A 15,809-nucleotide genomic window follows, 5' to 3' on the forward strand; every position below is an offset into this window, starting at 1 on the left:
TAGTAGAAAATATAAGCCCGCATTTGAGTTATACAAGTTTAACATATGACAGTTGTATATCTGCATGTATATACACCTGATACAACAGAACTAGCAGCAGCTAAGTGGATGGCTACTGTGTAAAAGGTTGTACTCTCTACCTCACTGAAATCTTCTGTCCTAATACCAAGAAATCACTGACAGCTGGAAGCCTGACAACTGTATGGGAGAGGAGGAAGAGAGCAACAGACCAGGGATCTAACTGAAGAGATACTCAATGCACAGGATACTCAGAAGTTTTCAGATTAGCTTAACTGAAAAAATTAGATGCATTTCTACACAAGAAAAGGGTAGGGTACAGGTCATACCAGAGAACTGAAGACACTTCTAAGAGCAAGAATAGCATAAAAGCCGTAAGAATAAAAGAAAGAATTTCTAATGTTTGATAAAGTGCACATTTGCTCACAGAGTTTGTTCTAGGAAGCTACAAAAACTGTGGGGGAAAATAAAACCCCAGAATCAGATGAAGATGTATGGGGTTTTTTCATCCAAGGCAAATGACATTCATAAAAAGCTGCAACCAGAACAGATAAAGATTTTTCCAAAGTCATGAAACTCTAGGTTTGGTTATGATAAACTCTGAAGACTCTAAAAAAGCAGACGGATAAAAATAAAGGGATACTAAAATAAGTCTTTCAGTCATTAAGTACAGAGTTTATGAAACTACTATTATGGTACTCAAGTTGTTGCCCTAGAAGGTATCTTATTTTGATACTGGATATTTATCCAAGGCTTGCAAGTACCTGGGTTCGATATACTTACACTGCCTTATACAGCAGCCTCTATGGTTTTTCATTTATAGAAGAATTTCCCAGTTAAGCTTTATCACTTCTGAATATCTGTTGTTAAACCCGGAAAATACCAGTCATAACCTAACAGAATTTCACTTCATTAAGATTTTACACTTTGCTTTTCATCCACCAGAGGGAGGTAAGTAGTAATCGTGACTTTTAATGAATGGGAAAACTGGCAATTAACCAGCACCATCATGACCAGATCAGAAGATACAAGACTACTGTAACATACTTGCTTTTTTTCCATACAACAAGGAGATACAGCAGACTGACTATAAAAATAGGATCCTGCTACTAACTTCTATTTTAAATTCTATCTTGTAAGATTTTTTTGCATGTGTTCTGGCACACCTCATTTCCAGAGAAAAACAAAGGTTTGTCTGTTCACATTTGAAGCCAGGTAGTTGCTTTAACTTCCTTTTTTAGATACTAATTCTGCTAACTTCATCGTTTATTTCCCCATAATAGAACTAAGTTTTGAAGCATGTAAGAGAATAAACACAAAGAAGGAAAAAATAACCCCACACAGGAAAGAACGAACACACAAGAAAGCAAGACCCTTTTTGACCACAACTGTCTTTTTATGACCCATTTTGAAAGCATGTATCTTCAGAAAAAAAAAAAAAAAGAAAGGCAAACTGGTGGATTTTTCTGCTTTGCTTAACATTTAATAGAGGTATGATGATGAAAGAGTATGCATTTATAACAGAAACTATTACTATTTGCAGTTGCAATATCATTACTGCTATCACCCCCACTTGATTACAGAGAGCGCAAAGTGATGGTAAGAATTGCTTATTGGGATACTTCTCCCTCTGTTCTTACATTATTTAAGTTGAAAGCTCATGGTTAACATAACTAAAATTCTTCTAGAATAATCAGAAAAACACAATTAGAAAATAAACTCAGCCGCTACCTTCAATTCTTTCACAAAGTTTGTGCAATGAATGCATAGGGCAGGCCTCACACAGTTTAATCTGCGTCTTGGCATTTTGCAGAGCTGCAGCAGTGCTGAAAGCTTGTTTCAGGGTAAGCATTACCTCATCAACCTATAGGGGAAGGAGGGAAAAGACAGTATATAAACAAAAATACATGCCATATACATCAAATTATATTCATAAATCAAACTATAGACAGGTGTTTTACAATGAAAAAAAAGCCCCATTTGCTGCCTTCTAAGGAGATCAAGGTTGTATTCTCAGCTTTCTGCCTTTTCTGAGGATGCTCACTATCTCCAAGTTCAGCCAAACAGAGTAATTCTGAGTATCTAGCTGCAGCTACTGAAGCTTACTGGGCAGAAAGCCACTGTTTTAAGAAGCTGCAAGTGGGAATTTTTGGCTTGAATATACGCTGGCTAAATAAAAAGTATTAATTTCTTTTTATTCAGCTTCAAGTTTCTCCTGTAAACTACACATGCTCCCTCTCAACAATTTTCCTCCCACCACTGTACCATTTTAGCACAAAACCCCACAGACCCATCCTGCTGGCAGACAGAAGCTTCCCACAGCATTTCACTTTTCTCCAGGCTACTAGACTGGCTACCAGCTTCATTAGAGCCACCAACGTACCTTTAAGTACTGCTGGCCTGCCTTGCAGTTTGCCCTGATCTTTCCTCTGCCGCTACCACAAATAGAGCGGTGCTATGTTCCCACACACCAGCACTGGAGAAGCTCAACTTTTGTCTAAGAAAGGTCGAGTGCTTTTCCACACTCAAATACACTCATAGACCTTATATACAAAGCACTTGGAGCTTCCCTGCCTGTATTTTAGAGGAATACATTGCTTATTAATATTTGAGTCTTTGCCTTAGCATGGAAAGGAGGAGACAACAGCTTGATGACAATCTTAAGAGAGAAATCAGTATTCTATTTCAGAATGAGGTCCTTGCTCTTTCCTGTTGCTATTTTTATAAGCAGGAAGAAGAAAGCTGAAATATTTGAGACCAAAATCATGTAGTCTAACATTGAAAACATACAGACTTTTTTGAGGGTCTGCCACTTGGGAAAAATTTTTTTAAAAAAAAAAAAAAAAGGCATCTGAATGTGAAAATTTAAATTAGTTTGGTTTGAGATATGTTTAGATTTTTTTTTTTTTTTTTTACCCACAGTTTTAAGCACTAGCAGTAATGTCTGGATGCTCTCTCATCAATAAAGCACGGCATTGGACAGTGAATATCTATCTTGCAATACAGAGTGATAATTTTTTTAAGTTGGCAACAATGCCTCTCAAATGGAAGATCCACAGAAGACTGATAAGCATATGGATTATGCAAAGCATATGGATTAATAACTTGTGGAAAGTGTGGAAAGCATTGATACCATCCTGCATGACATCCTTGTCTCTAAACAGGAGAGCCATGGATTTGACAGATGAACCACTCGGCAGATAAGGAATTGGCTGGATGGTCACAATCAAATAGACACGGTCAATGGCTTGATGTCCAAGTGGAGAGCAGTGACAAGTGGCCTTCCTCAGGGATTGGTATTGGGACCGGCACTGTTTAACATCTTTGTTGGCAACATCGGCAGTGGGACTGAGTGCACCCTAAGCAAGTTTGCCAACGACACCAAGCTGAGTTGTGCAGCCAATACTCTGGAGGGAAGGGAGGCCATCCAGAGGGACCTTGACAGGCTGGAGAGGTGGGCCTATACAAACCTCATGAAGTTCAACAAGGCCAAGTGTAAGGTCCTGCACCTGGATCGGGGCAATCCCAAGCACAGATACAGCCTGGGCAATGAGTGGATTGAGAGCAGTCCTGGGGAGAAGGACTTGGGCGTGCTGGTGGATGAAAAACTGAGTATGAGCCAGCAATGTGCACTCGCACCCCAGAAAGCCAATCGCATTCTGGGCTGCATCAAAAGAAGGGTGGCCAACGGGTCAAGGGAGGTGATTCTCCCCCTCTACTCCACTGTTGTGAGACTCTACCTCGAGTAGTGCGTTCAGCTCTGGGGCCCTCAGCACACGAAAGACATGGACCTGCTCAAGTGGGTCCAGAGGAGGGCCACAAAGATGATCAGAGGGCTGGAGCATCTCCCCTATGAGGATAGGCTGAGAGAGTTGAGCTTATTCAGTCCAGAGAAGTGAAGGCTCCACGGAGACCTTATTGTGGCCTTCCAGTACTTAAAGGGGGTCTACAGGAAAGATGGAGAGGGACTCTACCAGAGAGTGTAGTGATAGGATGAGGGGTAACAGTTTCAAACTGCAAGAGGGTAGATTTAGATCAGATACTACAAAGTTCTTCACTGTGAGGGTGGTGAGACACAGGAACAGGTTGCCCAGAGAAGTTGCAGCTGGACCCTTCCTGGAAGTGTTCAAGGCCAGGTTGGATGGGCCTTTGAGCAACCTGGTCTAGTGGAAGGTGTCGCTGCCCATGGCAGGGGGGTTGGAACTAGATGATCTTTAAGGTCCCTTCTAATCCAAACCATTCTATGATTCCATGACTATGACAACACTAAAAATATGAAAACTGTAGCTAGGTTTAGAGCAAATATACACCAGCCTACCAACATATCCTGCCTGACAGCACAGAATCCTGAAAGCATTAGGTTTTACAGCTCTGCCCTGCCACAGTCAAACTGCCACAGGGGTCCAAGTGATTGCATCTGAAAGTAGCTCCAGAATGTTAATTTCATACTGCAATGTGGGTGTACCCACACATATCAGTACTAGAATATGTAAACAGGTTCACAAATACATGATTTCTTTATACGCCACATTTTAAGTCTTTGAATTGTGCATAGTCAGATTTATCAATAGGTGAGATGTAACATTTTCTCTCAGTACAAAGATAGACCTAATTTCATAATAAGCTTCCATTTTGACAAAAGTGAAGCCTCAGCTACTACTGTACATCTAGGACTGTTAGCTGTTTGAAGTTTTATTGACACCTCTATTCACTCTCAAGCTAGCCAATGGATTAACAAAACACATTTTCAGCTATCTAGAAGAGTGATTTTTAAGTTTAGCTGAAAAAGAGTTAGCAGCTGTTAGCATAGCCATCAGGAACATAGATGTTTCAGAACAAAACCTAACCTCTTTCAAAGTGTCAAAGCTTTGAAATAAAAATGTAGTAGCCAAAATGACTTCCTGTATGTGTCTCATTATTTGTATCAGTTAAATCACTGGCACCCGAAACTTCAATTGATTGCTACATACTTTATCAAATATCCAATGGACTTGTTTTATATTTACACACATGCACATATATTATGGTTTTCATCTTCTCTGATCAGATGCTGCTATTTTCTTCTCCTGAGGAACAAAATAGACTACAGAGAAAATGCTAAAGCCACATGCAGGCTAAAGACACATACAGGATCAGCCAGTAGCTTAAATGCTACCCTGAAAAGTACATTAGGGTTTTATCACCAGCTTTGTTACTGATTCAACACATGTAATTACATATTTAACGGGGAACCAAGTATCTCAACAATTAGAAATACAAGAGTTACAATCAAATACAGAGTCCAAATATGCTCACAGTCTGCATGTATGAACTCATCCACATGGATTTTTTTCTATTTGTTATTGATACACGCATCAGCAGAGTAGCGGGATATGGCTATATATGAACAGAACGTATGTGTTTCCTACTGCATATTTTCATATTTCATATTCACAACCGAGGTCTCTCACCTAAGAGGACGTGACCACTGAGGCTCATCTGACACCACAGAACAACAGAGACTGCCATGGTTTAGGAAATGCCTCAGACATCCTCCCCTGCAAACGTTAGGATCATTAATAAATACTCACCAGAGACTCACTTGCACACTGGAATACATAGCAAACATACTGGCTTAACCCAGGTTCAACAGATTCCCGGCAAATGAAACCAAAGTGATCGACGTGTTTTATACCCTAAGAGAGTTTTAAAAAAAAAAAAAAAAACATTAGTGGACTATTTTATAAACAGGTTTAGTTTCCAAAGCGGTCCTAAAAATAGTTACCAAACTCCAACACTTGCCAATACAAAAATTCAAGAAACTATAAATGCATGCTCCTAATGATCTATTTTACAAGTACAATAGTCATCTTTTAAACTGCATTTTGCATTTAAAAGGTACACAAAGCTCTTTACACAATCAAAAGAGAAGTTACACAGCAATAGACCTGGACCTGAATTTCTGCCAGTAGGAAAAACTGGATTTTCAGGGAAGTGAACTGAAGAGTCCTAGGTTGTATTTGGAATTGCCTCTGCAGTGAAAACTTAATGTAATGAGCCCACACTAAAACATGGGAATAAAGTAGCATCAAAGTAGCAACAGATCTTCATTCTCTTGTAACACAGGTTAAGACTACACCAAAAAGAGTAAAGAATGAGTGGTGACACGCAGAATTCCAACCAAATTCTTAAATAAATTCTTTGAGACTGAGTTACATACCAGAAGTTTCAAGACTTACTACACATAGCTACTGATGGGTTTTTTCAAGATCCTAGTCTAATTGCTTGACAGGGAACTTTGCCTTGCTAAAAACAGCACCGAGAAGATTAAAGAGAGCTGCTTCCTAAGAAGCACTATATTCCCAGTCTCAATTCATGGAACATGACTCACTATTGTTAAAGCTTTTGCCAATGTTTTTATTATCTGCGTATGGTAATAGTACATTTTCTCCAAATGAAAGCCTAATCCCTCAAGTTCAAATACAACAGAAAGAAGAACTTGGTTGCTTGGATCCATCTCCAAAGAAAACACCTATATTGTAAAAGAGGGGAGGAGGTAAAACAACTTGCTTGTCACTACAGAAAACACTAGACAAAATTGGTAATGCAGTACGTGACAGACTGAACATATTGTCATTACACACTTTAGTTTTTAAAAACAAAATTCCAAGTTACATTTGTGCTACTTAAACAAAAACTAACAAAGGCGTAGAGGCTGTCTAAGGTGGCACAAATGGCGCTGGTTTACCATAGTCCGCACTAATCCTGATTTAATTGAACTCGTTTTCCTGTGACACGTGAAGTCTTCAAAAGCATAAAATGAAAAAGAACAGATGTATACACATACATTGATCTATATAATAGTGAAGTGTTGCCCTATGTTTTGAAAGGAAACCATATTTACTTAAAAGTGGTTAGGTGAGATGCCAGTTCCTTCACTGCTGAGAGAGTCCAAACAAGTCTACTGCTGTCTGATTTCTCAGTCTCCACAGGAGAACATTTGTGGGGAAGACAGACATGACACTTGCACCACTGCAGCATATATAGCACAGTACATTCCTCAATTAACAGTACCTCCATCACATTTCTTTAAAGTGGTGGCCAGACTTGCCACGCCAAAAGAGCAAAGTTTTTTGTTGTTTTGGGTTCCCTCAAGGTCAGCAAGGCTGCAACAAGAAAACTTCTACAGCGGTCCCACACCTGAGCTTAGACAGCACACAGATGGGTTTATTATCATACAATTATATGGAGTGCGGACAATGAATTGAATGCAGCAGATCAACCACACTTAACCTATAGAATAAAAATACCCTTATAAGACCAGACTAAAAGAATCCAGAATGCAAGCCGAAAAGAACATCTCCTTTTCATCATTTGTAAAGCTTAGAAGAACAAACATTCCTAAGCTGCAGTCTCACAATACGCATTAAATCACTGCCCTATAAATCCATTACAGAGAAGCCCTGTGGCTAGCACCAAGTTCTTAAAAGAAGTACTGATGAGGTTTACGCAACCAAATCCTTAGTCTTTAACAAACTGATGTTTCATTTCTATTGAACATAGGGAAAAAAAAAAACCAAACCAACTCTCTAGCTGTTTTGCATTAAAAAAAAAACCTACAAAAACCCCACAGTATTGTTAGTGCCTGAGTTATTCAAGCATGCAAAAGAACAAAAGCTTTACTCCAAATGAAAGAGAAAAACTCCACCTCCAAAGCCCAACACACAGCATTACACCTAACACCATTTACCGTACACAGTTATTTTACTGAAGGAAAGCTATGCCTTGAAGGTCTGCCATGGTCTTGCTGGTCTCCACCATGCTTTAAAGTCATCAGAACAGATGTTGTCTCCACCTAGTGCTGTTTTGTTCGACTGTTATCAGTATGTATATGCAATTCAGGAGCCCAGTACATAAAGCTGAAGTATCACTTTTATTCAGCTCAGTATGCCTGTAAAGCGGGAGAAGACTCAAGCTGTCTGCAATTCTGCTTTCCATACCGCTGCTCCAAGAATCTCTTTGATCTGTATTTATTATAATGCTATTAATACATTATTATTTGATTATACTGTCCCATTCTATATTTGTACTTGACTTTTTTCTCTACCAAGAGCAATACAAACTGTAGTTAAATAGCAGTTGACTTAAAGGCTCGGACCTTTAGTTCGTAGCTCAAGACTCTACTTGAGTTACAAGTACTGACCGGTTCTTAATTTGTACTAGCATTGGTAACACAGAGCAGATTCATTATTAGCATTAAAATGAAAGCACTTGGGGGCGTGAAATACAGGTTTAGAGAATGCCAGGAAGTGTGCTTTAAACGAGAATAAGAATGTTTAAGGAGGCTTGAAGTGATGCATGTGCACGGCAAATGAAAGAAGGTAATAAAATAAGACCTTGAAACAGAAAGTGCCAGAAGTAACAGGTGCTGACAACAGCAAGACAGAACGGTGAAACCCTCAGCCCTGGCATATGACTTTATAAGGCACATTTATTTATTTATTACTGGACATAGCTAGGTATATCTATTGCCATATTCTCCAGAAAAAAAGATGCAAGTGAACTGCTGTTTTTCTGCAGGGCTGATCTGATGCTCTCCTCCTTTCATTCCAGAGGCTTTTACTAGTTTAGCTGCTCAGAAACAGCACACTTGGAGTACTCTAAATGGAGATTAAGCTACTTCCAAAATTATGTCCAATGCTCTCCTAAAGCAGGTTTATTCTTTGTTTTCTGACCAATGATCAAAGTTGTCAATACCACAGCTCAGACGGGTTTTTTTGCACTCATCTTTTCTGTAGTTAAGCTCTTTTGGAATGACATGGCATTATTTTTGTGCAGCATCTACTTGAAACTGCTACCAGATGTGTGAAAGCCCCACTTTGAATAACAGCTCTCACTCTTGTAAAGGCAAATCAGCACTTCAAGTCTGCTGCAAGCATTCATGAAGCAATCACAGTTTAATATTCAATTTCTTCCACTGCACTCCCCAAAGTGCACAAACTTCATGCAGGATTTGTATATACTTTAGTTACAATTGTTGAAAACTCCCTCCTTGCCCTTTTTTTTTTTTTTTAAATTAAGGAGCCAGTGGGGTAAAACGGCAATTTACTCTCGTTCAGGGTGATTTAGATAGGATAAACTGTTTAAAAATGGCCTTTGAGACTGAATAAAGGAAAACAGCACAGAATGCTGAAAAAGAATCCTACATTTCTTTTTTTCCGCTGCCTACAGACCAGCAAGGCAACCCAGATGAAGAATAAATAAATTCCTTTTCTTGTGATGATCTACACGTGGCTTCTTATTAATGCTTACCTGAGAACATGAGGAGATATCTTTAAAATTCTTTTCAAGCACAACAGATTTCGTGTCCGGACTGATAAGGTTAACTTCAAACCTTCCAACCTGAGGGGAGGCAGGGTGGGGAGGGGGAGAAAAATAAGCCTAGTTTATGACTGTCTTGGAAGCACAATACTAACAGCACAAAAATGTCACAACCTAGACCTTTCTTGTTCACATAGAGTACCTTCAGCACACCAGCTTACTCAGCAGGAACAAGGGTGCAATAATTCAGCGTATGTTGAGTAAGAATATTTCAGCAAGAACAATACACTCAGTTGAATAGGAAAAAGACTTGGAAAGAAGACAGCTTTTTTTTTTTTTCCTCTTCCCTTTTCTTTTTGATTTACTTTGGTCCAAAGATCACATGTCTGACAGACAATGCTAAAACGTGTAGTAAACATGTGACTACATAAAAAGCTGCAATAAAAAACAGAATTTGAAGGTTTTATTTTTTTTTAGTCTATACCATAGATCAGCAGATCAGCTGAGAAACTATGTTGATCATAAGGTGATACTTTTCGGTTTCATGATAATTCTGGATGAAAAAAAGTAGGTTCTGCAGCAATCTATCTTTTAGCTTACCCAAACTGATTCTTAAGTGTATGGAACTTATTCCATAGACCTCAGTGAGTTCTTCAGCTAAAGCCTTTTCATTACTAGTGATAGCTGCGGCTTTCTAAAGGACAAGGCATTCTCACTTCAGTTGGCATTTCCCCAAGAGAATAGAAGGCAAGAATGATCTTTAAAGCAAATGGAAAGACAAAACCCAGGCATTTAGCCCCCTGTTATTTTAAGGTCCAAAGATCTTTCCTTTTATGGGTCACCTCCTTTAAATGTCCTTTTGTTTTCTCAATACAAGCTCCAAAGATGTCAAATGCACTTCAGGCAAGAGAAAAAAGTAACTGTGAGGTCTGAAGGAAGAAGCCTTCAGTGCAGAGATGTTTAAGTATTCATCTGGAAAAGAGAAGCTGAACATTAATAAAAATTATCATAAAGGGGCTAGTTCAAACATAAGGCTGTGAAAGCCTTATGTGAAGTTGCGAGCTTCTTTTTAATTGCACAAAAAAGGATTTGCTCACATGGAAATCTAAATCAACTCTCTTTTTGAAAGAATACTCAATTTTTTCAGCTAGGTCCTAAATCTCACCAATGCAGACAAACCAAAACTGCATATAAAATAATTATTTCCCTAGAAACACTGCTTCTAAGTAATTACTCCATAAGTAATTTCTTTTTCTTAAAACTTACCTGAGCTCATGAGTTCAGGTGACTTCCTTTAGAAAGTTCAGCTACTTGTGTTCCAATCATTTATGAACAGACACATAAATATTTATGACAAACCACCATACTACTCATCTTGCAAAACGTGCCTCAGCTTCAAACTGCACAAGAGAAGATATGGTGCAAAACCAACATGAAACCGCTCATCCTAGTACACACCTGGAATAACATTGTCCTGTTCTTCTCAGAATCAGAGGGCTGAACATGACTGGGTGCACTTGCATGTCTTCTGCGTGGCTGTATTTTCAGGTTTGTGTCATGAACCCTTCTTTGCATAACTGCAGTAACACTGCTGCACCGAGAGCGAAACTCTTGCTGTTCATCAAAGCCAGAGTCCTCTAGAATTCGCTCTGGAAAGGAGCCACGAGTGCTGGCCAGGTTGGTCAAGTTGGTCTGGCTGCCGACTGTAAACATTGCAGCATGCCCTGCAGCGTTATCTGGGCTGTCCAGCTCCTCAAATGGGCTATCCGATGGAGAAGCTGGCAGGTTTCCTTCACACAGGGGTAAGTCCAAACTTGACTCGTTATTCCGCTGCTCATTTAATAGTTTCAGGCGCTGGCGCTCATGAAGGCTGAATTTCTCAATGCAATCATCAATTAGGGTGGAGGGAGCTTTCTTGTGAGCCACCGTCACCTTTCCACAGTACAAGACCTCGAATTTTTGAGAGTCATAGAAGGCATCTTCACTATCCTTACTTGGTTTGGCATCTTCTTTCAGTGCTGCTTTGGAGACTTGTCTTATGCTGCTGATGACATCAGGAACCTAAGGGGTAGTGTGAAAGGTCTGTTTAGTAGCCACAAATGAGATAGCACAGACAGTGATACATCCAACATTTGATAATGTAAGTATTTACACAAGTTACTTCTTCAGTAGAGTGCTGCTAGCTTCTTGGCTGACAATATAAAAATAGTAAATTATAAATTCTGTATAGACAATGTATGCAGTATAAGCAAAGTAAATAATTTCTAATTTTTTCACTGGAATTTGTTTCAGTGAAACAAACGTAAGGTTTTAAATTACCAGGTCTACTAACAAATGTTCACACTTTTTTCTTTTTTTTGGGTAACTGAGACTGCCTTCTCATTTTTGTACCCCTCTTCCCACATCAACATCTCTTGCTGATGTATGTTGCATAGGACCATCACTGTTTCTTTGGTTTTATTTTGCAGAGCAGACACTCCATTCTTAGGACATCTGCAGAAAGTTTTGTGAAAAAGAACCCAACAATCCCCATCAGTTTTAATTGACAGGTATGAAATACAAGCATCTGGAAACTTTACTGAAGTACTATGTATACAGCTGCATTAGCTCTTGTTAATTACCTGTTAAAAAAACCTCACCCATCCATCCTATGACATAGCTTACTTCAAGGTCACACTTCCCTGCTGTCTCAGTAATCATGCAATTAAGAAGCACACCCAATCTCTCTTCTCTTCCATCATTCTTACCTACAGATTCCTACTATGTCCTTTAAGGCCAAACTGCATATCTCCAGCAGAAACTCTTGATTTCAGCCCTGTATTACTGAGTTCTTTTAAGGCCACCTGGTTCTTCCTCCATTTTATCTCAGTCAACTTGGGAGGATGCTTGCCTTCAGTATCAGCGTATTTAATATGCAAGCTCCTTTTTCACTTCACCTTCACTCAAGAAAATAAGGACTTGTCTGACTCCACTGACCACAGAACAGAGTGATTCTATTGCTCTTCTGACAGCACCTACCTCTGCTTAACCAGACCTGTTTCTCACCAGGTCTCATCTCCTCTGGAAGGATAATGAATGGCATCACATTACATGCACTGGGGAAGTTACTAGTCAAAATAAGATCAAGAGAGAATATCTATCTGATTTTTTTCGCAAGAGAAATCGGTTCTCAACATTCTTCTAATCTAATACAATCAATCAACAGCTTTTGTATTCCACACAGCTTCCAACCATATCTATAATACTTGATAATTTGTTTCAAAATATTTTTCCTATTAAAAAAAGGTAACTCAAGTCACATCTTAGTAAATAATCCATGCTCCCTCCAGTATCTCTTTCTTTCAGTTGTGTGACACCAGTTGAAACTTGCTAATGAGGCAGTAATCTCGTATGCCAATACTTTTGCAAGTCACAGTGGAAAACTACCTTTTCTTAATCACTGTCTCCTGTTCCACACTCATCCATTGGGCATTCAACTCAAATCTGCTTCCAGCTCATTTATTGCAAAATGAAGTTCAATTACCCTAAGATCTACTGACTGTTTGGCTTTCATCCCTATAGATGTCATCATCATCTCAGTTTTCAGTGAGGCTAAAAGTTATGTCTTCTGACACAGATACTAGAGTTTATTTAATCTTCACTCATTCTCACTACCAGGCTGCTTTACCATCGCCCAAGGGGCGCTTCCTCCCAGCCCTGCCAGCTCAGCTGAACATGGACAATTCTCACTTTACACATGCTGGTTCATATTCCAAGATGCAGTTCTTTTTCCGCTGATTAGTCTTCTTACTCTTTCTATGGTCTGTACTTAAAGAAGCTCTAGAGTTTAAATCCCTTAGCTCTCTATTTTGGCAAAATTCACAAGCTAGCTGTCTTTTAATTAACATTTCTCATTTTAGAATCCAGAACCTGTTGCAGGACAACTGACCCATATTTCTAATCAAAGTACAGTGACAAATGATAATTCTACTCAAAATGTGTAAATTCTACACGCAAATCAGCTAGAATAAACAATGTCAGCTGTTTAATCGGCAATTTGGATTTTTAAAAAAGTGTACCATCACTTCTGCTCCAATAACTGGGTTCTGCCACTTGCTCATCACTTCTAAAAGACTGGAGAAGAAATTCTTAAGTCTTTCTAATAATACCCAACAGCCTCCTAACACATCCTATCCCCCACTTCCCTGCCAGCGAGTGTCCAAATAAGCTGGGGATAAGACACTATCAACTCTACCACAATAGGATTCCTCATCCATCCCTTTCTCTCTCTCAGAGATCTCCCCTAAAAATATACACACAGAGTTTTAAGCAATCACAATTCTATCTAAAAAACCCACCCTGCCATCCTGCTATTTATCACTTGGTTTTATTTCCATCTTTTCTAGATTGTGCGTACTCTTCAGACACTAGTATTTGAGTCACAATTACTATTCCACAATCCCTGCTCCCTGTATAGCTTTTGCTTCTACCTACCACATAAATCGCTGCAGTATTTTCACTTCAGCATAGAGGGATCCTGGCATTAGAGCAGAGGTTTCAGCTCATACTGCCCAACCCATCCTTATTCCCTATTTTGTTTAGATTTTTTTTTTTTTTTACAGTTATGTTATTTTTTTAGAGGGCACTCTCAACAGTATTCACTTTTTTCCTATTTTTCTACCTATCCACAGAACTAAAGTGATAAATCAAGGTGAAAAATTGAGACCCATTTAATCTCCGTAGTTATGAATACTTTTCTGATATACAGATGAAGAGGAAAACAATGTAATACAGGGATATCAAAAGGGATAAGACATCTCTGTCAGACGGTCCAGAACGAGTTCCAGGTGCCTGTTGGTTGGTTCATGGATTCTCTAGATAGTAAGGTTTGAAAAATAGCTTCAATTATTAGATGCAAGACAGATACTAACATTGCTAAGCTATTAGCCATACATGTGGATTTTACTGTCTTTAGTGTACAGGAATAACTTTACTGATGATGATGTGCCAGCTTGCAGTGTTAGACCTGACCCTCTTCACTCCCAGAGTGATACTACCTTATCAAGAACCAAGTGCTACTGTAATCTGATCAGGTATGTCTCAGATGACAATATTTCCATTTAATGTTTTGACTTTGGGCAAAAAAACCATAACTGGGATCAAGTGCAGTCTAAACAAGAGTTTGCATCTATATTTTCCTGAAACGCAAGATACAGGAAAAGTTACACAATTATCAAGCACAGCAACCATCCCAGTGTGGCTTTTTACAGATTTCTTTGGCATGTATCGTTGGTTTTTGACATTTTGCTCCTCTGTATATCAAGAAGCCCCAGTCACAAAAGTTTCACCATCAAAGTTGTGTCACTTTTGGGGATTTGGGTATTAGCTTATTACTTGTTAATGTTGAAACTGCAGGTCAAAGTTAGACAAGATAGTAAGCAGAATGGAGATTTTAAAATACTGAATTAACAGGATAAAACTGTTTAACTATTTTCAGAAATCCATTTAGTAATATTAAGAAGATAGACTCCTGAAACATTCAATACTTATTAGTGTGTTTCCAAGTTCTAGTATTTCCGTGCAGAAGTCTCATGAAATTAAGCAGCCAAAGGGCAGAAATGAGATTCTTATTCCTGAAACCCACAGAGCCAGAGCAGATCTTCCTGGACATATACTACCAGCTGTTAGAGTAGAGCAAAACAAAAAGGTTAAATGAGTTATCACATAAGGATTCAGGTGAATGCTGAAAAACTAAAATATTTAAGCAATTAATCTCTTTAACATATGCAGAATTTTTGTCATCAAGCCTTGAAGATAGTTATGTCAAAGAGGCAGACTGGAGCAGAGTGGGATAGGCAGTGTATTTGCAGGGCGAGAGGCACACTTCCAGCCCGAATGAACCCAGTGGTGCTAGTGCTGGGAAATGCAAGAAGACTTAATTCTCCCATGCTTTGCCTCTCCCAAGTCCTATAGTCTAAGAGCCTTTGACCTTTCTCCAAATATTGCTGGGCAGAGAAGGAGAAGATGACTATGTCCCAAAGGGAGTTGCAGAGGGCTTCTCAGGCAGAAAGGCAGGAGCCGGTAGTGCCATGCCAGGACAACAGTTGTGAAACCAGAAGGAGAAAGCAGAAGCATAATGTAGGTCACGCCTACAGGTGTTATTTACGAAATTTCCCTAAAGTGTTGAGGAGTAGCAGACTGTGACATGAAGCAGAACAAGGCAGTTACCAAAAAAAAAAAAAAAAAAAAAAATTAAAAAGTACAGTGACAGGACAATACAAGCTTGTTAGAGATAGACATATTCCCAGTCTATACAAATTATACTATAAGCATCTTAAACTGACATTCTAAATGTTAATTGTCCTATATATTTATTGACCACAGAATGTGAAAAATGTATTAACTTTAAATGCTTAAAAGAAGAGGATGAGCTCCCAAAACAGAAGCTGCAAGGTCCTTAAGAGTTAAACCCAGATGCACACAGATCACCACGCAATAAAACTGCAAAGTTG

At 39.0% G+C, this 15,809-nt stretch overlaps 1 protein-coding gene across 1 annotated transcript in view; it reads right to left on the reverse strand.

The window, feature by feature from the left end:
* Positions 1–15,809, reverse strand: part of TBC1D4 (TBC1 domain family member 4) — a 116,593-nt gene that overhangs the window by 37,506 nt on the left and 63,278 nt on the right. Inside the window, exons 2-5 of the mRNA XM_086482001.1 lie at positions 10,777–11,379; positions 9,310–9,399; positions 5,589–5,693; positions 1,750–1,882 (exon numbers count right to left, since the gene is read on the reverse strand). Of these exons, the coding sequence (XP_086338127.1) occupies positions 1,750–1,882; positions 5,589–5,693; positions 9,310–9,399; positions 10,777–11,379 (931 nt within the window). The remainder of the gene's footprint in view (positions 1–1,749; positions 1,883–5,588; positions 5,694–9,309; positions 9,400–10,776; positions 11,380–15,809) is intronic.

This window comes from Leptosomus discolor, chromosome 1 (assembly GCF_034619465.1).
Source record: "Leptosomus discolor isolate bLepDis1 chromosome 1, bLepDis1.hap2, whole genome shotgun sequence".
In the NCBI taxonomy this organism is placed as follows: Eukaryota; Metazoa; Chordata; class Aves; order Leptosomiformes; family Leptosomidae; genus Leptosomus; species Leptosomus discolor.